The 25560-nt window shown below is 41.9% G+C and overlaps 1 protein-coding gene across 3 annotated transcripts in view; it reads right to left on the bottom strand.

Annotated features, from left to right (window-relative positions):
- The window catches only part of MYO1D (myosin ID), a 368653-nt gene that overhangs the window by 153848 nt on the left and 189245 nt on the right, over positions 1 to 25560 (bottom strand). For all 3 annotated transcript variants that reach the window (XM_045488082.1, XM_045488080.1, XM_045488083.1), the window contains exons 17-19: positions 7668 to 7891; positions 2031 to 2175; positions 1377 to 1481 (exon numbers count right to left, since the gene is read on the bottom strand). In XM_045488082.1, the coding sequence (XP_045344038.1) occupies positions 1377 to 1481; positions 2031 to 2175; positions 7668 to 7891 (474 nt within the window). The remainder of the gene's footprint in view (positions 1 to 1376; positions 1482 to 2030; positions 2176 to 7667; positions 7892 to 25560) is intronic.

The following is a 25560-nucleotide window of genomic DNA, read 5'->3' on the forward strand; positions in this document are numbered from 1 at the left end:
TTGTCTAATCATATATTTATGTAATTTTTTCCCAGTGTTTTGGCTGTTACAACATATAAAACTCTATTTTTGGATATACGTGTGAATATATTGTACCATAAATCCTGAGTTGTGGAATTCCTAGATTAAGTGGTCTGAGCATTTAAATTTTTGATAGCTATTGCCAAACTATTCACTTAAAAGGCCTCCTACCAACAGTGTTTCCTCTAAATTCTTGCAAACACTGGTTGCTATCAACATCTTAAAGTTTGCCAAACTTACAATGGAAAAATATTTCATTATTTTGACCTGAATAACATCGCAATTGTGTATTGTTTCAAGATTTGAAAGAAAACAACTGTAAAATCACCCAAACCTGGGCTTTTGTTATGAGATAATTCTTTCCTCCTTTGGGAATATATTGGCATATTTGTCAATGTTTCTTCTGGGGTCAAGCTAGGAAATATTTTTCTTAAATTCACCCATTTCATTAATATTTTGAAGTTTATTTGCTTAATTTTGCACAATGCTTTTATTAATTATTGTAATGTCCTCTGTATGTTTTGAAAACAAGTATTCTACAATTTTAAAAAACCAACTATGTCCCCTGCCTTCCACTCTCCAACTTCCACACTTCTGCCTGCCCCAAGGCCATCATCTATAGGTGAATAACAGTCCACACCCATGTGTTGCCTCAGATAAGCAACTATATTCATAGTTCATAACTTCCCCCTTCCCCCACCTCCCAAATTCTCTGTTCTTCTCCTTTTTCTAACCTATGTCCTTCCTCCCTCCCCTCCTTTAAAATAGTAATAAAACATGTATAAAAAAATACTAAATGACCATCTGGGGTGCCGGGTGGCTCAGTCAGTTGGGCATCCGACTTCAGCTCAGGTCATGATCTCGTGATTCGTGAGTTTGAGCCCCGTGTTGGGCTCTCTGCTGTCAGCCCGGAGCCTGCTTTGGATCCTCTGACCTCCTCCCTCTGCCCTTCCCCAATTTGTGCTCACTCTCTCATTCTCTCTCTCAAAAATCAATAAAATATTAAAAATAATTATTAAAAAAAAGGTACTAAATGCTCATGAAATGCAAGGTAGACCGGCACATGCTAGGAAAGACTCACACACAGTAAAATACAAATCCCTGATCTCGGGGAGGTTCCTCCCTAGAAACAGTTACCAAAAATCTCCACTTCCCTTACAAAGGCTTCAGAACCTATCCCTGAAGCCGAAGTCACATCAGCCATTACACCCATGCCTCCCCACAGGCAGGCAGAGCTCACTGGTGGTGTAGCTAGGGATGGACCTTGTGTGATGTCTTCCTGCAGTCACGGCTAGTTTAAGTTCATCTGAATGCATCTTTTCTTCCCGTGGAGGTCTGTTTCAAGCCCGCCTCACCTTACGGACGTGACAGGAAAAGAGGATGTTCATGTATTTGTCCTTCCGTTTCAGTTCATTTGCGACGGGGACAAAAGTGCCTGAGGTCTGAGGTGTATCTGGCTTCTGAAAGAAAAAGGAAACATGACAAAATGAGTCTGCTTAGCATTTTAGATGAAAAGGGAATCTTTCGGTTGCCTGCTTTGTAACCATGCTCAGTTTCACACACATACTTTTATCTCCCATCCCAGATGGTGAGCAGCTAAAGGGGTGTCACAATAATACCGGAGGGCCTATAAAATTTTTAAAATAAGGGATGGGAGGGAGAATGAAATGTTGCTTTGGGAATAATTAATATAAAGGTGGTAATTAAAAATTGCTGCTGACTTATGCAAGGGAATGAATGTTTAAATGTGTAAAAATTAGGTTGCGGAGTGTACCTAATACATATGGCACAGAGACACAGACAACCTTTTTTAAAGCAGGGAAACATCAAATATTGCACAGTTAGAAGCAACAAAATCTTTTTGTTTAGTATCTTATCACTTATAGAAGTTTAGTTTCTGTAGGTGTCTTGTTCTTTCCACAAATTCTTGCAGAAAAATTCTTCCCTTTCTGTAAATCCTTCCTGTAAAGGGAGCAGGAGTCGATTGTACTTTGTTCTCCTGGACGTACCGAAGCAAGATAGTTGCCCTCCCAGGCTCTTTGCAGTCCCAGGTCGGCCCTTTGGCCTTTCAACATTTCCATGGCTGCAACCTTTGCCCTGACTTGGGGCAGGTCAGAGGCGGGCATGCTCTTGATGAGCTGGGATGCTCTCCATCTGTAAGTCAATAAACGAAATATGTTAGGATTTACAAGCCCAATCCCATTCATTCCCCAAAATAACTGAGCTGCCATTGAGCAGAATTTAAACCAAAGTACTTGCATGCTACTCAATACAACAACAACAACAACAACAACAACCAAAAAAAAAAAATCAAAGGTCTCCAAAATATACACAGAGCTTGTTAGACAAAGATTTGCATAACTTTCTTTGTCATTTGTGTGTTTTGAAAGCAACTAGAACTTCATGATACGTGGGTTCTCCTAACAGTTATAGTTAGAGCACAGACAGTTTGGATTCATCACTCATTAATCAATAAATGCTTCCTAGGCACTTACTAAACTCCTGATGCTGGGCGGTGGAGGCCCAGCAGTGAACAGTCAGATAAAGGTCCTTTCTGCTAGGTGCTTACATTCTAGAAGCAGGGACAGACAGCAAAGAAACCAACAAGCATGAGTGGTGTGCTAAGTGCTATGGAGAAACTCAGGCAAGGAAGGAAGGACAGGGGTACCGTGGAGAGCAGGAACGGGTTTGGGGTGTTATTGATATAGGGAGGTCTGGGGGGGCACCACTGATCAGGATCTGTGAGCAGAGACATTCAGGAAGTGAGGGGGGTGTGTGGATATTTGAACAAGAGCGTCTTCTCCAGGAAGAACACAGTAGTGCAAGGGTTCTAAAGTGTGTACCTGCTGAGTGGGTTGGGGGACCAGTGAGGAGCCCTGTGAAGCTGCAGCAGGAAGGGTGTGGGGGAGGGGAGCAGGTGGGGAGGCCAGAGAGGAGCCCAGGGACAGATCCACAGCCACGGAGGCCATTGTGAGGACTCTGGCCTTTACTCTGAATGAGACTAGAAGCCACTGGAAGGTTCTGAACAAGGAAGGGACATGACCTGACCCCTGCTTTACAGGATCATCCCAACTGCCGTGTGAAAGAAGGCTGGAGTGGGTAGGAGGCTCTTTGTGTAATGCACATGGGAGAGATCAACGGCTGGGATTGCAGAAGGAATGGTAGAGGCAGAGATAGGTTTTGGGCCAAGATGTGTTTTGAAGGACACGCCAGGAGAGATGCCGATGTATTAGATGTGGGAGCAAGAGAATAAGGGAGAATTTAAAGACGACTCTGAGATTGTTGGCCCAAGTAACTAAAAAACATAAGTTAATCTATTCCTGATTGAGAAAAACAAGCACAAAGCTTTTATTCTATCAGAGCCATCTGAGCCCTACATGCACTTATGCCGTCTTAAAGCAGGGGAATGGAAGCAAACCCAGAATAACAACATGCCCAACTCCATCTCATCCTCCTCCTTCTCCTGCTCCTTGAAAGAGAGCAGGGGTAGAGGGAGAAAGAATCTTAAGCAGGCTTCATGCTCAGCACGGAGCCTGACACGGGGCTCGATCTCACGCACCATGAAATCATGACCTGAGTCGAAATCAAGAGTCAGACACTTAACCAACTGAGCCACCCAGGCGCCCCCAGAACTTCTTTCTATCAGATGGAGTAATCGGGCCGGTGGTTCTCTGGCTGTGCTTCCTCAGGACATGAGGATGAGACGCACCTAACATGGAGAGGTGGTGCTCTCTCCCCTAAGTAGGTACACGAAATGTTAGACTGGAAATGTTAGGCTTCCATCTAAGACTTGCCCAAGATGTATTCCATTTTCAAGAGGGTGACTTGAGCCTAAAGGTTTGTTTTTCTCTCTTAAATTCCTACTGAAATAACCAAATAAATATAAAAACGAGGAAAAACTCTGTAGCAGCACCAGCAAATGAGAACGATATCAATGAACTGAAAGACATGAAGCATTTCTTAGAGATTCGAGGCAGACGGGCCCGAGCTGCTGGTGAGGTGGCTCAGTGCTGAACTGTGCGGTCCACTTGGTGGGAGGAGAGGAACCCCTTCAGCAGAAATGGCACGGACAGTCCTTGGGCCTGAAGTAGCCAGGGCTGGTGGCCAGGACAGGCGGTGAAGGATCTCACGGTGGGAGATGTGCCAGTTCTCCGCACAAAGAATGGCTGCCCGTGGTGAGACGGGGCCATCTGCTGCAGCAGACAGCGTCAAAGGTAGCAGGATACAAAAACAACAGCCATGGAAGAAGTAAAGGCTCAGCCTAAGAGTGAAATTCTCTTCTCTGCTCTCTGGGGCCAACTGACACTCCAATGGGACAGACTGTCCTAAGGTCATTCCACAAAAGGCTGGCAGAATGACAGGTTGGGAGCAGTTGGTGGTCATAGTCAAGGTCAACTGATGACGGGCACATCCTACAACACTAAGCGGCTTGCTGAGCAACTGCCCCAATTAGCCCTCAGGTTCCAAATTTTATTCTCAGTGGGGGGACGTCTTTGCTCTATCTGCTGGTCTGTTTTCGGCCTCAGTGCCCAGTCCGTCTGTCCCTTCTTCACTACCCACAGTGGCCCAGGACAAGGCCTATACGTGACTGACTCCAGAGGCATGCTGGGCATCTGATAAGTAAACTGTCACCTATAAACCTATGTAGCCCCCAACAGCATGTTTATGGAGGCCATACAAATCACCAGTCTCGACAACATGGTAAGGGGGGCAAAGCTGAGCATGAGGAAGGCTCCCAGTCTTTCCAGAATGGAAAAGAATTACTGTGAGGAACAGGAGCGAGCTTAACCATGATTAGACACGCTGCGATTTTAGAAAACAAACAAAACAAACAAAAACCCATGATCAGAGTGGAATCCTTTAATTTCTCAGTAGTCCACAGATCAAAAAAGTTAAGAATAAATTAAGTAGGATACAGTGACTACATCAGGGGTTGGTAAACCACAGTCTGTGCCAAATTCAGCCTATGGCCTGGTTTTGTGCTGCTCGTGAGCTAAGAATAGTTTTTACATGTTTGACAAAACCAGAGCAAAACAAAGGAAAATATGTGACAGAGACCATATGTAGCCCATAAAGCCTAAAATATTTATTATCTGGCCCTTAACAGAAAAAGTCTGCCTTTGGACGAGATTAACACAACTGGCAGGATTCATTTAGTGTGTGTGCACACGCGCGTGTGTCTGTGTGTGCGCAAGGTTAGCAGACACAGCAGATGCGTTATTTTCAACGTGCTCATTCCCAAGAAGCCTGGGACTATCTCTTATATCTTTATTTTTTGTCACCATATCCCTGGAACCCAGGCCAGTGACCACGACACAGTTGGCCTGGAGTAAGTATCTGCTAAACGAATAAACTGAATTTTGCAATAATTAATCAATTATAGGCCATATACAAAACCATCAAAATCTAAAAAGAAGACTGTACAGGTCACAGTGCGACACAGTCAAATCAATAATTCTTGGTGGCAATTAAAAATACTACATAGATCTTTCTTGTCATGGACAGGTCTCCCCCCCACCCCCCCCACCAATTTTTTTTTTTTTCGGTTTATTGATTTATTTAGAGAGAAAGAGAGAGAGGGAAAGACAGTGATTCCCAAACAGGTTCTATGCTGCCAGCATAGGGCCCAACGTAGGGCTCGATCTCATGAACTGAACCTTGACATCATGACCTGAGCTGAAATCAAGAGTCAGACACTTAACCGACTGAGCCACCCAGGTGCCCCTCCAAAAACTTTAAGTAGTCATATAACCTTATTTGTGTAAAAAAAGAGAGGAAAAAAGTCTCAAATGATATGTGATATGCATACACACTCTTAGTATGAACAAACATTTCTACAGTGTTTATTATGTGTCAGTTACTATCTGAAACGCTTCATAGATCTATTTACTCATAACCTTTTCAACAACCTTACAAGCAGGTACTACTATTACGCTACTTTTACCATAATACGGTATGGAAACTGAGGCACAGAGAGATTATCTAGTTTGCCCAAGGTTACACAACCAGGCAGCAACAGAGACTGAACATGGACCCAGGCTTCAGGGTTTGTGTTCTTAACCATTATACCATGCTGTCCCTTACATGGGGGCATGTGTTTGTAAACGCACAGACACAGACGTATATAAGGGTGCAAACTAACTGTTAATGAGTGATTATCTCAGGGGAAGGAAATATGATGGAGGAGAGGAGAGGAGAGGAGGTATGGAGAATTTCAACTTGATATCCTATATATTTCCGTATTATTTTACTTAAAAAAAAACCATAGTGAGCATGTATTCACGTACAGCTTAGCTACTTTTTAAATTATGTCAAAAGTGCAGGTTACGGATACCATTCATGAAAAACACTTACCTGTGCATTAAAAAGCCTGCCAAGGTTTACAGTGAACATTGATCGTATTAGATCTGAGAACAGAGGTAATTTTGCTTTCAGTAATTACTCTTTGATTTTTTTCCTTTTTATGAGATAACATTCCTCTTTCTTTTTCTTTTCTTTTTCTTTGTACAAAAGGCAAATAGGATACATATTAAAGCATTTTTTTCCTCTGCATTTTTAAACATCTTTTGATATCTGCCACCAGTTATACAGAGCTAACTCTAAAAGAAGATGAAATCTGATTTAGCACAGAATTAGAAATTAGTTCTTTTACATTCAGTAGGCCAATTATTTCATCGTGTTCTTTGGGAAATACCCCAATGCCACATGACCACATTTGAGACTGCTAGCTTAGTGTGTGTGACTGGATGGCTGTATCTAAGCCACAGCTAAATGTACCTGGTGCCCAGTGGCAACAAACAGGCTATGGGATGAAAGGGAGGGAGCTGTGAGTAACTAACTACACACAGATTCAGGGCAGCCTGCCAAAAACGAAGATCAGCTGAAAAGATATTAGATTTTACATGGGTGTTTATTTACTGTGTTAAAAAAATAAAAAAAGGTTGCTTTAAAACAACTGCATTCCCCCTTGTACTTTAAAGTCATCTGGGAAACTTTGGAAAGAACCTCTGTTTGGCACGCCTGGGTGGCTCAGTTGGGTGAGTGTCTGATTCTTGATTTCAACCAAGGTCATGATCCCAGGGTCGTGAGGCTCTGTGCTGGGTGTGGACCCTGCTGGAGATTCTTTCTCTCTATCCCACTTGCACTCCTCTTTCTTTCCCTCTCTCTCTCAAAGAAAAAAAAAAAAAAGGACCTCTGTTTGGGCCCCCCTCTCTGGTTCTGTTAAACATGACTTTCTGGAGGCAGGATGTGGGCATCGGTATGTTTCATAAACTCCTTGGTATGTTTCATAACCAGGATAGAGAAGCAAAGGATTAACAGACTTTCTGGTTTGAGTTTTATGTGGTGATTTTAATAAATAGTTATTTCTTGCTCATAAAAGAAAGAGATAGCATGTAATAGCTTAACTATGGCATGATTCAGGGGTTGTGCACACTGCTGTCAGCTGTGTGCTGACACAGGGAAAGATACAAACAGGTTCCGCTATTTTGAGAGGTAAACAGATGCCCCTTTGAAAGCAAAACCTTCAGACCTGAAGACATGAGGTAAAAGTCACATGGGCAGACGGCTGGGCCAATACCACGGTCTCAGATTTGTGACTTTATATATTAAGTGTGTTACCATAAATGGAAGCAGCAGGCTCTTACCTATTAAAAATTGCCTGTAAGGCCTCCTCGAAACGGCGAAGAACTTTAGGTGGGGTTGGCCACTTCACGTGCTTCCCGTAGTCCTTCATGCTCTTGACGCCGTGGAAGCGTCTGGCAACCTCGTGAATGTAGGACTTCACTTTGTAACGTCGGTAATATCTGATAATCGTCAGAGCTGCCTTGGTTCTCTTGTACCGCATGCGGGCAAGCGTGCCTCGCCACACCTTCACAATGGAGAAAGAAAGAGAAAAGTGTTGCTGGCTGGCTCAGTCGGTAGTACATGACTTTGAAATCGTATACGCTCCTCTACTTATGAAGTACCAACGTGGGATCTTGCGTATTGCCAACAAAATCAGGCAGGGACAAAGCACGTCAGTTCCGCCTGCCACCAACAGATGGCGCCAGGAGTCACGTTGGTCATTGGCTTCAGCGGTCTACCTGTTCATGACGTCCACCAGGCTGGGCTGTGTGCTGACTCTGAAGCAGAGTCCTTGAACAGTCATGAAGAGAAGAAAGCCAAAATGCAAATGTATCTGGACAAATATATTTTTTTTATTAAAAAAAATTTTTTTTAACGTTTATTTATTTTTGAGACAGAGAGAGACAGAGCATGGACAGAGCATGGGAGGGGCAGAGAGAGAGGGAGACACAGAATCTGAAACAGGCTCCAGGCTCTGAGCAGTCAGCACAGAGCCTGACGCAGGGCTCGAACTCACGGACCGTGAGATCATGACCTGAGCCGAAGTCGGACGCTTAACCGACCGAGCCACCCAGGCGCCCCTCTGGACAAATATTTTAAGGATGCTGAAAGGAAGCAGGATGAGTCAGAACCAAAAGCCATCAACGTCTACAGTTCTCTAATGAAACCTAGCTTTACACAGACTACACCACTGGCCGCTAGTGTCCCCTCACGCTGCATTTACAAACGGACTTCTACACAGCCTGTGCGGCTCCCTTCCCCAGGTGCTGTGTAAATTTAGATGTAATCCCGCAATTTAGATGTAATCCCAGGGAAAGGGTAAACCAGATGACCAAGAATCTTTTAACATCTTTTCTGTGCTCAGAAATCAATCACACAATATATAAATGTCTCTGTGCCTGCTTTACCCAAGCATGGTGAAGTCAGAGGTACCTATGCTTTTCCTTCAGGATCCTCTGCCCACATTCCTGTACTTCTCAGTCTCTCAAGTAAAAAGGAATTTGGCATAATCTCTACTTCATTGTTGGCTCTTCCCCTCCACCACCAAAATTTACTCCTTCTACAAGACTTCCAGCATAAACCCCTTTCTCTTCCTTATTTGCTACTACAGTCTCCAAGACCCCAAACTACACACATCACTTTCTTCAACAAACTGCTCGTACACACTGCCATCATGTTCTGGTTGATAGTTACTGCTGCTAATTAATTAGCCGTTCCAGTTCCTGGGCTGTTGGTATCGACCCCCCCCCCCACCCCGTCTCCAGCCTCCCAGGACCAAGATTTTCAACCTCTAGTTCAAAGCCCACAGTATGGGGCTTCCAGACTCCCTCAGGTTTCTTTCATTTCCTCTTAAATCCCCACCTGTGCCCACCAATTTCTCAGAAAACCTTGTGTAATGCTTCCTTTATTACAGTCATTTTAGGATTTCTTCATGCCGACTCCTAAACTGGCATATCATACGTGCTTGCGATGTTCTCCTTTTTTCAGCCTGCTGCACGATATGGATAGATTTTTTTTTTTTTTGCAAGCGACATGTGAGGTCACCAAGGGACCCCGAAGAGGAACCAACGAGTCAAGAAAAGCCATGCTATGTAAGGGAAACATGACACATGAGCAGTTTGCGATGGGAACCTAGAGCTCACGTATAAACAGAATATATAAAGACCATGAGGCAGGGAAAACTTGTTTCTGCACGTGGCGTCAGTACAGCAACCCTTTTTAGCCAAAATGGCTCTCTTCCCCGTCGCCAAATCCATCATGCAGATGGCTTTGTTACGCCTCCACCCTAGTGCTAAAATAAAGGTCCCTTCTTTAGCATCTTGAAAAACCAAAAGAATACAATTACAGGGTGGAAGTCTGTGATTCAATTTCTTAAACAAAACACAATTTTCAAAGTTTCATTTTGTTGGTTGCTTTTCTCTTTAACAGAAAGGCAGTTAAGACTCCCTGGAGCCATACCTGTATAGGAAATCAATTTTTAATTTTTAAGGAGGGTTCACAGAGTTTCTCATTAAAATGTTTTTGGTTTAATTCTTTAGTAATTTGTGGGGGGGGGGAAAGCATTTTATAAGTAAGTGCTTCTTCAGGGGGAGGTTTTAACGTTTAACAACATTTCATCTTTGTTTTTGGCTTCTTTGGGTTTTGCCTAGTTAAAAAAGTCAGATGGTATTCTACAAATCAAATGCTGATTTAAAAAGACAGCAGCTTTTCCTTTCGCCCACCTGATCCCACTGCCCCACCTCGCAGTCTCAGTCCACACAACTGTTCTAACTACTGCTTCCAGTAGTAACAAATAATGCACATATACTGTTATTTCTTGGTTGATCCCTTTGGACATTATCCAGATTATAGACATTGGTGATTTGGCTCTCTCACCTCCCTCTTACCTCTCCTTTATCATCCCAATAATAATCACATCAAACATTTAAGTCGATAGTATTTACATTACATGTTATACTATTATATAATGCACAAATGATTTCCATAGAATATACACTAAATATGTTACATATAGATTCGCTCTATCTCTGCACTTTCCTTTGTCATGTAAATCCGTGCTTGCTTATAGTTAATAACTGACTCATTTTAAAAACCTGCTTTACTTTCTATATACCTACTGCTAATTTTTGACGGTGCTCTAACAGATCCATCAAATGATCAGTGATGACTTTTCTGATTGTTGAGTACATCACCTGTCTTTTTCTTTGATATTCCCCGTATCCTTTATGCCCCTTTGGCCTAGGGCACAGTTCCTATCCCAGAAACTTTTTAAACTACTCTTCCATATTGGATCCCCGAGGATTTGTCTTCCTTTTTCTTGGTTTTCCTCCCTCCAATAGCTTCCAAGAAAGGGTGCATGTCCTGTAAATTTCTGTTCTCTTTGATTTCCTTGAGAATAAACCAGTTGTCTAAAATGCTGTGTCTTGGAGGGCAAGAGCAGAGGGGCTGAGAACAGGCTCTGGACACAGAATGCCTGTGTTCAAACCCTGGGTACGCTTGGGCCGGCTTCTTAACTTCTCTGACTTAGTTTTCTTACTTGTGAAACAGAGATGACAATGGTGCTTAGCTTGTACCCGTATTGTGAAGATTGAAGGCGTTAATACACATAAAACCCTTAAAAAACAATGCCTGGTAGATAGCCAGTACTCAATAAGCACGGGTAGTTATGACTATTCTTTATTTGTCATCAGCGGGCTGTGTTACTTTCTTTTTTGTATGTGAAGACTTTTTGCCTCAGTCGCGTGTCCGTGCGTCCTGGAAACTCTAATGAATGTGAGCCATTCTTTCTCAGCCTACTAACTGCCCCCAAATAGTGTTGGATTGGGTATTGTTTCATTCTTCCACCTGTAATGTGGACCAGATGTCCATTATTTATATGCTTTATTTAGTCTCCCGGTTGCCCAAGAGGAAGGAAAAGAGAGCTGGGGCTTGAGGTAGCTGCCATCGAGCTCCTTCCTTAAGAGTAAAGAAATGTACCAGGGGCGTCTGGGAGGCACAGTCGGCTAAGCGTCCGACTTCGGCTCAGGTCATGATTTCACTCGTGGGTTCGAGCTCCGCGTCGGGCTCTGTGCTGACAGCTCAGAGCCTGGAGCCTGCTTCCGATTCTGTGTCTCCCTTTCTCTCTGCCGCTCCCCTGCTCACACTCTGGCTCTTTCTCTCAAAACAAACATTAAAAAGAAAAAAAGAAAAAAAAAAAAGAAAAAGAAAAGAAATGCACCAGAAGTTTGCTTCACCGAGTCTGGGGTGTCTTGTAATCTCGTAGCTTGATGGAGGACAGCTATTCTTTTTTTCCATGTCTTGTGGAGCTTTCTCTTGATTCAGCCCTAATATTATTTCTAATAGGCGCTTCCCCTATTCCTTGCCCACTTATTGATATATCAGAGGCAAGGAAGGATGGTAAACCTTCTGCACTCTTCTTGCCTGAGGGAGAATGTCTTCTTGATGGAAGAAGGGATCCCTAGACGGGTGTGGATTATTCTAAGCCTTCCCTCTGGCACACCTATACTCAATGCCAACACCAGCAAAAGCAGTGAGACTTTTCAGAATTCCCTCCTTGTACTTTTCCATGTTCCACTCTTCTCTTTGAAGAATGTATTGATCTTTTTAGTACCTTCGTTCAGTTTGGTCCCACTTTTCTTTTTCTGGGTGGCATTTCTCAGCTAATGGTATGAAGTTGGGATCTTTTCTTGGTTTTGGGGTTCAAAGCATGTTCTTTGGAAGTTTTACATTTTTGTTAATTTCAGCAAATTTTGGGGAAAGAAATTTTTGTGAGCCTGCGGGTATAGTGCCAACTTTATCAGAAGTCCCTTAGGCTTTAGTTTTTTTACTCAGAGAAAAAGTAGCATTGAAAAACTACAGAGGAAAAGGACTACATGAAAAAAATTATTCATGTATTTTTCCTTGTAATCTAAGCATATTTGGTTTAAACAGATATACTCCCATAAGAGTTTGTTAGTCTGTGCAGGGGAGGGATGTTGTTGATTTTCCCACTTCCCTCTTTGTTTAAAGCAGCTTAAGCTGTTGGGTTTTTCGAGAGTCATATAAAGCTTGTGACTGTAGAGGACTTTGCCTCATGATGGAATGTCAGAAAGCAGAGAATTAAATGTTACATTCAATAAGCAAATGTTTAATATTTATTTGCATATGTCTAGAGAGGTTCAACAAAAAAACAAGGGAGCCAAAGGGGCCCTTGTTAAAACGGTATTAACATTAAAGAGGAACTAACTAGATACTATATGTTTTAGGATATGATGCAAGAGTGGAAGCTGAAAGCTGAAGGAGACACAGTGGGATCTGGGAGGGAAAGTTAATCTGAAGATATAAAGCAGAAGGCAGGCTGACAGGGGAGAGGGCCAGCAAGTCATTTCTTAGGTAGGAAAAAGGACAGAGGCAAACAGAGAGGCTGACTCGGAATAGCCCAGGTACAAAGAGAGACCATCAGAGAACAGTGGATACATCCTTGCTACTGAGAGAATCCAATTCCTCTCCTGTGTACCTTTACCCCCTGTAGTTGACTCTGCCGACACAGCGCCAGAGTGATCCTTTCAAGACCAAAATCAGATCATGTCACTTCTCTGCTTAAAACTTTGCCACCATTCTGCATTTCCCTGATCTGCATTTCCCTGAGTAACAGCCAACCAAAGCCCCCACACTAACCTACAAGGCACCACGTTCTCTGGTGTGGTTACCTACCCCCCGCCCCCGCCAACTGCAGCCACCCTGGCACCCCCCCCTCCCACACAGGCCAGCCACCCTGCCATCTACCCCCAGCTACCCGCCCCCCCCACTCCTCCACCAACACCCCTCACACAGGCCAGCACCCTCTTGAGTCCAGGCCTTCCTTTTTTTTTTTTTTTTTTTAATGTTTATTTATTTTTGAGAGAGACAGAGAGAGAGAGCAAGTGAGCATGAGTGGGGGAAGGGGCAGAGAGAGAGGGAGACACAGGACCCAAAGCAGACTCCAGGCTCCCAGCCGTCAGCACAGAGTCTGACATGGGGCTCGAACTCACGAACCGCGAGATCGTGACCTGAGCTGAAGTCAGATGCTTAACCGAGTGAGCCACCCAGGCGTCCCGAGTCCAGGCCTCAATCCAGGCCTCCCCAGTCCAAGACTCAATTGCTCCCTCTGCCCAGAATGATCTTCCCCCCAGATATCACACGGCCAACTTCTTCACTCTCTCTCTCTGCATCCTTGCTCAGTGGTCACTTTCCCAGTGAGCCTGGCCCTGACCATCCATTTAAAATTCAACTTGTCGGGGTGCCTGGGTGGCGCAGTCGGTTGAGCGTCCGACTTCAGCCAGGTCACGATCTCGCAGTCCGTGAGTTCGAGCCCCGCGTCAGGCTCTGGGCTGATGGCTCAGAGCCTGGAGCCTGTTTCCGATTCTGTGTCTCCCTCTCTCTCTGCCCCTCCCCCGTTCATGCTCTGTCTCTCTCTGTCCCCCAAAAAATAAATAAACGTTGAAAAAAAAATTAAAATTCAACTTGTCTCCATCTTTCCCTTCTGGCACTCTCTGTTCTTACCATGCTCTATTTTTTCTCCTGCCTCTAACACTTGACCCTCTGCAACACCATGGAACTCATGTATTATTGCACTGTTTACACTCTCCTCCTACTGGAATGTAAGCTCTACCAGGCCAAGAGCTCTTTGTCTTTTTCGCTCACGGATGATACACCACTGCCTAGAATAATGTCAAGGACACAGTAGCCTCTCAATAGTATCTGCTGAATGAATGAATGTTTTCACCTTCATCTTCCAAGCCTCATACTAAATCTTTTATTTTGGCTGTCATGTTTTCCATTTTCAAGAGCTTATCTGTGTTCTCCAAATATTTCTTTTAAAAGCACATTGCTCTTGGTTAACAAAAGCAACATCTCATTTTTCCTCTCTGTGGATATGAATCATGGTTTTACTTTTTACACTGCTCCCTGCATTGTATATTACTTCTAAGTCCCTTATTCTCCCATTTGTCTTGGTCTCAGCCTTTTGTGCTAGAGGCCTTCCTCAAATGTCCAAATGTCTGGGGATCTTTGGCCATCCATTACGGAATGCCACTCAAAAAATCTGTGTATGTGCTTTATGAATGGGAGCTTTAATACATAGAGTAATTAGGTGGGGACCATCTGTGAGGAACTCCAGAATGTCAGTGTCTTAGTGTTTTTCCTCTTTGCTGCCAGAATTCTGAGTAAAGAGGCATGGGGTGGGGGTGGGGGTGGGGCGGTGGGGAATCTTTAGAATCCAGATTTTCACTTAATTTCCTTGGTTTCAATGTGGTGCCTGACTCCTCTCCTCCACTGTGCCTGGTGTTCCCCAGAGCCAAGAGCTTCTCTGGTTCTATTTTTTCAGAGTAAGCTTCTTCTACCAGAATGAGACTGAGGTCGTCACCTGGCTTTGTGCGGTCTGGGAGGAGACCTTTATTTTGCTTTTCATACAGATTGTCAACCAACTTCCTCCTTCAGCTCTCCTCCTTACCCTTACCTCCAAAGGTTCTTGGCCCTTCCCACTCCTGAATTTTCTACAGCCCTATGGATGGGTAAACTGGCTTACCTGTCTGCCTTCTTCCCTGCAGGCACTTTAGATGTCAGCTTTCTCCACCTGCTTGGGGGACTAATCACACATCCACTTACTTCTAAAATTATGTTGATGTTGTTGCTCTTGTCTGTTGTTGCTACGATGGTTCTATTTGTCCTTGTGGGTTTCCACCATTTTTATCCCTTACTGCTCATTTAGGGGTTTTGAGAGGGAGTGGATATAAACACAATCTGTCATGTTTAAGCAGATGTTTTTATAACGCCATCTTAATTCTACCATGTTTTCCTCTGGTGCATACTTCCTCAGTGGTCAGGCATTTCAAAGCAACATCTGGCTGTCATTAAAGTACAAGATTCATTTTGCAAAATATGTAGGATTCTAGGTTATGCTTTATTAAGAAGTAGGTCAATTATGTATCTTCAGCTTAGTCTCAGAAATAAACACAGGTCAGCTTTCCTTCCCCCCACCCCCCCGGTTCTCTGTGTTTTGTTTTTCTGTTTTTGTTTTCTAGTACTCATGGGGGTTGTGCCCTTTCTGTCCTGTTCTCAAACAGTTCCCCAGTACTCTGAATTGGATATTCTCTTGGTTTCCACAACCAGAACCCTTCAAAATTTCAGTTCCCCAGGCCCTCCATGCCTAGGGACAACTTTTGGGAGAAGCATCTTTCCTATGTTTCTAAACTTAAGTTCCCCCAGATAGTTATTCTGGCAGAGTTCTGACAGTTTCTGATTGTTAAAGAGTTGTAGAGAAGAATTTATTTAGGTAACAGGTTGAACTATAAGCAAACCGTAAAATCCACAAAATCTATCCACATACCCCATCAAATTACAGTAGTTCCCCCCACTCTTATCCATGGTTTTGCTTTCTGCATTTTCAGTTACCCACAGTCAACCATGGTGTGGAAGCAGACGGTACTCCTGAGGTATCATCAGAAAGTCAATAGTAGCTTAACGCTGCATCACAAGGTCAATGTCATTCACTTTACTTCATCTCATCACATGGGCATTTTATCACCTCATAATATCATCATAAGAAAAAGGGTAAGTACAGCACAATAAGATATTTTGAAAGACAGAGTCCATATTCATATAACTTTTATAATATAATGTTATAATCGCTCTATTATTAGTTATGGTTATTAATCTCTTACGTACTTTTTTATAAATTAACCTTTATCACAGGTATGTACATATGGGGAAAAAACCCACAGTATATACAGGGTTCAGTTCTATCTATGGTTTCAGGTATCCACTGGGGATACTGAAATGTATCCCCTGTGGACAAGGGGGAACTACTGTAGAATATGATGGTTGCATCCTATTGTGGGTATTTCATGACTGATTGATTAATGAAGGATTGGCCTCTTCTAGGAGTTATTTTTTTAAAAAGACTCAAAGACAGTAACGTCTTCCCAAGTTACTCTTCTTCAACTCAAATATTCTATGAAGGATAAAATGAAGAAAGACTTAAAGTACTATTTACGAAGTGCCAGTGCCAATGTTTTTACCAGAATAGCAGGTTAGTATGTAACAAGAAGAAAATAAGACTGAGTGGATAGAATTTGTAGGTTCTTGGCATATATTTAGACACAAAATTCTTTAGTTTTATAGATAAATTAATAGCATCTTGAGGACACAGGGGGAAATTAAGAAGTAATGAAATAACCAAAGCTTTAGTCAACAAACAAATGTAAAACCAGTAAAATAGACAAGAATGAACGAACGAACGAACGAAAGAAACAAAGAAAGATGTGAGTCTGATCATTATAAGCTGTCCTGATGAACTTAGTAGAGTGTGTGTAGGCTTGTGTATGCCTGGTGGAATGTAATTTACCATCCCTCAGCTGCTTTACCATCGTCTGGCTGACTAACTTGCAAAGTCAGCTGACTTGTAAACCTTCATTTAGGACTCATACATTTTATACACGGCCTTGTCCAGAATGGATCTGGCTAATGGTGGCCTCACAATTCTTCAGTCTACACAAGACTGCCTGCTAATCACTTCTTCTTTACTATGATGATACCACGATCTGACAGCCTACTTGCAACTGTAGCTTCAAGAAGCAATTGGACCTCTTGGTCAATTAGCGTCAGAAGACCAGCTGAGCATGAACTCTATCAAAGCCCCACATGCAATTATTTTGAAGACAATTAAAAATAAAATTACTCCAGCTAACGGGTTAAATAGCTCCGATGAGCCTTTCAGGATTCAGCCCTGTTCAAATGTAAACACTATGTGGCACTGTGCTGAAGTGACTGCTCTCTCTGGTTTGACTTTGTTTTTCTGAAAGAGAGTGTATACAATTGATAACTCACGTTCAAAATCTCTTGAGGTCAAGGCTATCTCAAATCTGCTTTTTGACAGAGAACAATAGGCTTTGGTCATGTGTGTAGGCACATGAACAGATCTGATGAGGCATCTTAGGGATGTTTCAGCTTTGTCTGAAGATGTCTACTGCTTTGTCCACCCCCAGATCTACCTCCATCTAATACTGATAGGTACAAGTTGGGCTTCTACCTTGTGTAACAAATGTCCTGACTTTTGAAGAAACTAAACTTTATGTTTAGTATTTAAAACATGCAGGACTCCTTAAAAAGGTAACCCAGTAGACCTTTGCTTTCAGATGCCTGCAAATGATCTCAATTTTAAATGGTTCCCTAGACCATGCAAAAGCTCACATAATAACTAATATTTGAAAGGACCTGCCAATGGTTCATCCTAACATTCTTTTCTATAGCGTTCCAAAAGTGAATTCTGGGACACAGGGCCTTTGAAATGCTCTCTGAAAAAGAGTTCCATTTTCATTTAATCCAGGAAAGCTGCACACTGTAATTTCTTTTGGGAAAGTCATGATGCACATTTAGCATATTAAAAGCTCTGAAAAGTTTCATGTAAATAAATCTATTTTAACTTTGTTCAACAGAAAGTAAAAAACATTTGACTACAGAATCCTTTGTGTACAGATTACTCATTTGGAAGGGAGTCAAGATATACCATCCCAAAATATGCTGCTTTGGCATAGCATTATTTTGAGCATTGGTTCATTCTACAAGAATTTCCTAAATTCCTACTGTATGTGTAGCATCCGTAGGGAATATGAAGGAAGAGAGGAGATACCCATGATATCCTAGAAAAAAATGCCTATGAGATCTCTGGAAAACAGCTACAACCTAATTCCTTAAAAAGTAAGATCCAGTCATGTAACAAAGCTTGAATCCTCAGCCACAGTGAGACTTTTTCAAGAAGTCCAGCACTGCCCAGAGGGACAGCTCCCTGACTAGCACAGTCTGGGGGTGGAGTACAAAGAGTCCTGACCCGGAGCAAGAGGCTGGCATTCCCCTGGACTACTGGGAGAATTTTTCAGTCAAATTTTGGAGGCTTCAGGTTCTTCACCTGAAAAGTGAGGGTGTTGTATTAGCTAACTTAAAAAAGCAAGCACTAGTATTCTGTTAAATAGTTACCGGTAATGAGAAAAATTTAAGAAAAAATTAAGAAAAATTTATTCAAAGGTTCTTTCCAATCCAAAGTACACATGGAATTGACGACCACAATCTTTGGTTTCCCTCTGATTACTGTTACTACTCATAAGGGAAGGGAGAGACAACGTTATTGTACTACTATGTGCCAGGCCTTGTGCTAGACATGTGATGTACATTAAAAATAGGTATTTAAGGGGTGCCTAGGTGGCTCAGTTGGTTAAGCATCCAACTCTTCATTTTGGCTCGGGTTCTGATCTCCCAGTTCATGGCTTCGAGCCCCGCACTGAGCTCTGTGCTATGATTCTCTCTCCCTCTCTCTCTCTGCCCCTCTCCTGCTCACATGCTTGTTCTTTCTCAAGATAAAGTTAAAAAATATAGGTATTTAAAAAGCACTTCTTTTTGAAATATGTTGTTATAAGTTTCTCTAATAACTCCCCATTAGAAAAACCACAAGGAATATATTTGACTTAAGTTTCTTTGAGTCATACATTAACATATTTCTACTGGCAAACGCTTGACTTTGGGGAACACTAATTTTCTAGACCTGAGATCTCTGCTTCTACAGAGGAATGCAACCCACGTTCACAACTCTTGCTAACAGCCTGGCTCTGGTTCTAGGCAATGTAAGATGTTGCTAGCAGGGTTGTGTTTAGATGAGTGCTCCTCAGTGTGTCCCTGTGTCTCAGCATGCCATCAGTTACCAGTGCAGGGCTGTGTTTAGACGAGTGCTTCTCAATGTATCCCTGTGCCCAGCATACCACAGTTACCAGTGTCCCTGTGTCCATGACAGGGATACTGGGGAAAGATGTTTCTTGGGGGAAAGAAATAATCTGGACAAGGGTGCTTGGAATACTTAGGGTGAACAAGAAATATTCTTCCTCTTTTCATTTCCCTGTCTTAGACTGTACTTAGTGTAAGGGGGAATAGCATAAGAAAATGTACACTTAATAAGGACAGATACTTTTTTGACAGTTCAAGTTTACACAGGTTGAACATAATAGGATTAAGAAACTATGAAGACCATTACTGGTCATAACTCAATTACCGCCCCACCCCAATACAATGGCATTGAGTGCATGATTTATAAAAGCGGGCGATACATGGGATCAAATTAGTATGTAGTTCATGCTAGAATAATGTGGTGACACAGAAAGAGATGTTACTATTTACAGAAAGATCTAGATAAAGTAAAATGCTAGACATGCTCAGTGATGTTGAGGTTTTACATTTGCCCACATAGCTGTAACAATTATTATTATTGAAAATCCTACTAGAAACATAATCTTGTAAGAACTCCTACCATTTCTTCCCCCCAAAATATTTTGTAATACAATATTTGAAAAGTGAAGTTTCTTAGTTATGTACCAAGCAAGTCACAACAGATCTAAAATTGATGTCAGTAGGAATGTGATTAATTTTTCAATGAACTTCTCTAGAATCTATTTAAAAAATATTTATATACATATATATGTATATGTTATATATATAGATATACATATACATAAACACATATTCATTCATTCATTCATTCATTCATTCATTCATTCTCAAGTTAGTTAACATACAGTGTAGACTTGGCTTCAAGAGTAGAATTCAGTGATTCATCAGTTACAAATAACACCCAGTGCTCATCCTAACAGGTACCCTCCTTAATGCTCATCACCCATTTTCCCCACCCCCATCAACCCTCAGTTTGTTCTCTGTATTTGAGAGTCTCTTATGGTTTGCCTCCCTCTGTTTTTATCTTGTTTTTCTTTCCCTTCCCCTATGATCATCTGTTAAGTTTCTCAAATTCCACATATGAGTGAAATTATGTGATATCTATCTTTCTCTGACTTACTTTGCTTAGCATAATATATATTTCTAAAGTAGGCATCACATGCAGCGTGGAGCCCAACTCAGGGCTTCAACTCACATCCCTGAGATCAAGACCTGAGCTGAGATCAGAGTTGGACGCTTAACGGACTGAGCCACCCAGGCACCTCAAATACATTTATATTTTTATTTGTCATTTGTAACTCTTTTTCATGAACTGTGTATTTCTAGTCTTTTTAATCCATTTTCTTTCACTTGTCTTTATTGACTTATATGAACTCTTTATAAATGAAAGGGATGATCCTTTTGTCAATGGTGTTTTAAATCTGTTTCCAGGCGGTGACCTTCTGATTCTGTTTATGGTATACTGCCATCCAGAAGTGGTTTTTCTGTTTTCTTCGTTCAGTTTTAGGTAGTCAAATGGACTCATTTTCTTTTATGATTAAATACATATTTTATACAAAACTGGGGCCACATAATAATCATAAAATGCTCTGGAATGGTTTTTATTTGATACACCAGGTACATTTTCCCATGTGATCAAAAAGCCTCCTGTAATGTGATTCTGAATGACCTGATGGTACTCAGTCAGATAGATACACATGGTTCAGTTAACCAATAGTCTGCTGTAAGACAGTTTTGGTGTTTTCTGTTTTTGGCGTATTCTATTGGTGTAAGATATTTTTGGTGTTTATTTATTTTGAGAGAGAGAGAGCAAGCCAAGGAGGGACAGAGAGAGAGGGAGAGTGAGGATCTAAAGCAGGCTCTGTGCTGTCAGCATGGAATCCAATGCACGGCTCCATCCCACGACCCTGGGATCACAACCTGAGCTCTTACCGAGAGTCAGACGTTTCACCAACTGAGCCACCCAGGCACCCCAGAGTATTTTCTATTTCTTTTTTGGCAATCATGAATATCATTTTAGTGGTATCATCATACCTAAATTCATGCATATAAATGGTTTACGAGGTTCTAGACACAGAATTGCTGTTGTTTTCACCTACCACATACTAAAGTTCCCATTTCCAAACTCTACCATGTGAACAGTTAAAAAGAAGTGACTAGGGGCACCTCGGTGGCTCAGTCGGTTGAGTGTCTGACTTCAGCTCAGGTTATGATCTTGCAGTTTGTGAGTTCAAGCCCCACGTTGGGCTCTGTGCTGACAACACAGAGCCTAGAGCCTGCTTCAGAATCTGTGTCTCCCTCCCTCTGCCCCTTCCCCACTCATGCTCTCTCTCTTAAAAATGAATAAACATTAAAAAAATAAAACAAATTTATAAAAAGAAGTGACTAAACTGATAATATATTGTTGCTATGATGAAATTACTTTATTAGTGTTATTCAACTTTTTAAAATTCACCAGCTATTTGAAAGGTTTCTTTTGTGAAATATCTCCTCATTCCTTTTTTTTACCTATCACACACTCATAATTTTACATAATGATTTGTAAGGGCTTTTTATATATGAAAATAAGCCAACCTTTTATTACATTTGTGAAGATTTCTTAGCATTTTGCCCTTTACCATCTCCTGGCCATGGTTTTTGGGTCAAGCCAATAAAACACAAGAAGAATTTGGACAGGTGGTTCTGAGGAAGGAAATTTCTCACTCTTCTGAGAAAACATCCAAGGACTTCTTTCTGAAAGTGACTCTCCTTGACCATGGAGAAAATGTGGCCGCTGAAATTGTTAGCAGCTATCTCACAACCACAAGGGGGAGCCACACTTAGAATGAAGAGGATTCAAGAGCAGGCACAACGAAGGCTTGTCATCAAATCCGTTACAAATTCTATGCTGGTTTGAAGTGCACTTTCTTTTGTTTTCTTTTACTCTCTCTTTTATTTCTTTCTTCTTTCTCTCTCTCTCTCTCTCTCTCTCTCTCTCTCTCTTTTTTTTTTTTTTTTGCAACTGAACACACTGTGATACATTTTTGTTTTTTAGAAACAGAAATTTTATATGCTTATGCAGGGACACCTATCAATCTTTGTCTTTTTGTATTATTCTTGTGCTGCTGCTATACTTAAAAAGGCCTTCTCCACTTTAAAATCAAGTATGTGCCTATAAAATGATTTTGTTTCGTTAAAATGTAAACTCTGTTGGAGATGCGATGGGGGAACTCAATCACAAGTGGAAGAGAGCCTTTATTTTACAATCACTTCATGAATGTCAGGACATTGTGTCCATCCCAGTAGATTATCCATAATTAAAGATGTGTGAAATGCTCACTAAAGCTTTGGCTTCTTTGAAATACAAATGAGTTACTAGCTATAGCCATGCCTGTGACAGGAGAAATGTCCTATTTGGATCAACCTGTTGGGAGTGGACTGAATCTAAGTCAGCTCCTACCTGGGCACGCACTTTCTTTTTTTTTTTTTTTTTTTTTTTTTTAATTTTTTTTTTCAATGTTTATTTATTTTTGGGACAGAGAGAGACAAAGCATGAACGGGGGAGGGGCAGAGAGAGAGGGAGACACAGAATCGGAAACAGGCTCCAGGCTCTGAGCCATCAGCCCATAGCCTGACGCGGGGCTCGAACTCCCGGACCGCGAGATCGTGACCTGGCTGAAGTCGAACGCTTAACCGACTGCGCCACCCAGGCGCCCCAGCACTTTCATAGTTAATATTGGAAATGAGGATGACTCCTCTGAAACAGTGGTGGAAAAAGCCACTGGGAAGTAATTGGCAGGGGGATTATACATACACACACACACACACACACACACACACACACACATGCTAACAAATATTTAATAAATAAAAATAAAATATTTGTATGTACATAATATACATATAATTATATGTATACATACATACACATATCTACACAGACATACACACAAACTCATAAAATTACCTGATTGCAAAAGGCATAAGGTATAGTGAAAAGAATATGTACTATGGATCAATTATAAGAAATCAGCAGTTTCATGCAAAGTCAGAGCAAGCATATCTTGAATTCAGAGAACAAATCAGACTGCTTTTCAAATGAACACCAGCATTAGACCGCCTAATGTGTTCTTTGTGTATGTGAACCTTAGAGATATTTTAGGATCATCAAAATCCACCTCCTCCTCCTCCTTTTAATTTTTTTTCCATTCATCTCCACTGGCTTGTGATCAATATTTCATGGACTTTTCTATAGCTGCCCTGTAGGCATCCTTCCGGAAAGGCAAAACCCAAATTCCAGCTGAAAACCTGCACAGACCTAAACCCTGCTGCACTGAACCTTGAAGAAGTGGATGTGCACCAGCAACAAAGCAACAAAAAGTGAGAGCACATTGTACTGATATCGTTTAATTTTGAGAGAGCACAGGAGGGGGCAGACAGAGAGAGGGCGACAGAGGATCCGAAGCGGGCTCTGTGCTGACAGTAGCGAGCCTGAAGTGGGGCTCGAACTCAACGACCACGAGATCATGATCTGAGCCGAAGCTGGCTCAACCGACTGAGCCATCCAGGCTTTTATTTTTTTTAATTAAAAAAAATTTTTTTTTAACATTTATTTATTTTTTGAGAGACAGAGCACAAGTGGGGGAGGAGCAGAGAGAGAAGGAGACACAGAATCCGAAGCAGGCTCCAGGCTCCGAGCCGTCAGCACAGAGCCCGATGCAGGGCTCGAACTCATGAACCACGAGATCATGACCTGGGCCGAAGTTGAATGCTCAACCAACTGAGCCACCCAGGCACCCCTATACTGGTACTGTTTAAAGTGCCTTCAAGATGTTCAAGCTTTTTCTTGTTGCAGCCTCTCTGTGTATGTATCCCCCACCCCTGCTTGAACGTTCTCTCCCCACACTCTTCCTAGGGTCACATCCTTCTCATTTTTTCGGCCTTAGCTTAATGTCACCTCCTCAGCGAGGTCTTCCCTGACCAGCCTATCCAAAATACGTTTCCCTTGCCCTTGGAATGACTGCCCCAACCGAGCCCTTCCTTTCCTTCATGGCTGTACCCAAGGTGTAGTAACTTACGGACTTATTCTCTCACTACTCTTCGATGAGAATGTATGCTCTGCGAGGATTCGGACTGTTTCTATTCATCACGGCATTTCCTTTGAGTGCCCAGCAATAAGCACATATGCCGAATGAATGCTTATTAGCTTGAATAAACTAAATGATCTTTTTTGTAAGTTTAAAAAAAGAAGACTTGCTTGTGTGTCAAAAAAGGCCCCAGAGGTGTTTTGCATTCAAGAAAAGCTCGGTAACCTTGGGGTTTAAGAGCTCATTTAAAAGAAATAGCTTATCCTGGTGCATAACTGCGAATATGTGCCAAGCAAATTATGAAGTGTTTAAGGCAGAAATACACGGCAGCTGCTGGGCAGGTCTCGAGTCTGAGTGGAATTTCTAAATCAATGCTGACGGCTGATACGATGGTTCTAGGATGGTTCTAGAGCAATCCAGTCATCGAGCACAAATAAGTGACAATCTGAGACGCTGCTGCCCATTGCCAGTGAGTAACCTGCTGTGTGAAAGTCTGGTTTTCAGTGAATATTCCTTGCACATTAAAAGAATTTCCTGAAAAATATAACATCTATGTCTTAAATAAGTTGGCTCTGCTACAGCTATGAAAATGCAGATGTCCGAAATTAAGTTCCTTCATTCTAGTTACAAGACTTTTCATGAAAAATTCCCCCTTTGCCTTATTTTCCTTCTTTTGACCAAAGTCAACACCTTAGTGTGAGTGCATTTTATCAGGTGATTTAGGAAAATGTGACGCACTACATCCTTATTCTCTCTCTTAAGGTCAACGAGACTTAAGAGCCCATAAACTCTACTGTGTGTTATTCCTTCTCATGCAAGGCCTATGGGTATGACAGAATCCCTCTATAATTAGAATGAGAGGAGAGAAAAAAAATATCACAGGCTGGGAAATGCTATCAAATTCAAATATACAAATATTGTATACTGGTTTTTCAAATGAACAAAAATCAGATTCCAGTTAATGCATATGGAACCAACTCCTGGTTGGATTACTTCGATGAGCCACTATTCAAGCTCATAGGGTACAGATGACACGAGAAGATACTGTAACTACTACAGCTTTGGCTTTAACTCAGCAGCCGAGTTTTGGCTTTAACTCCGTCTGCTCCAGTTTATGGCTCTTTTTGAGAGGCTATCCAACAAATATTCTGTTCTTCCACAGGGGCAGAAAAATCTTTGCTTCTTTTTCATACCTCCATGGAATCCTCTGAGTCACTCCATGATGACAAAGAGACTCCTAAAGAGTCTTAAAGTTTCCATGTCTTTAGAAGTTTATCTCCTAAGTAAAAAATCATGGAACAAATCCTTTAGGATCAACACTTTCAGGAACATATTTATTTGGCCAGACTAAGTCCATAACGGACATAGCTCCTTGACTTACCAAATAAGAACTATAGAA

Source organism: Leopardus geoffroyi, chromosome E1 (genome assembly GCF_018350155.1).
Source record: "Leopardus geoffroyi isolate Oge1 chromosome E1, O.geoffroyi_Oge1_pat1.0, whole genome shotgun sequence".
In the NCBI taxonomy this organism is placed as follows: domain Eukaryota; kingdom Metazoa; phylum Chordata; class Mammalia; order Carnivora; family Felidae; genus Leopardus; species Leopardus geoffroyi.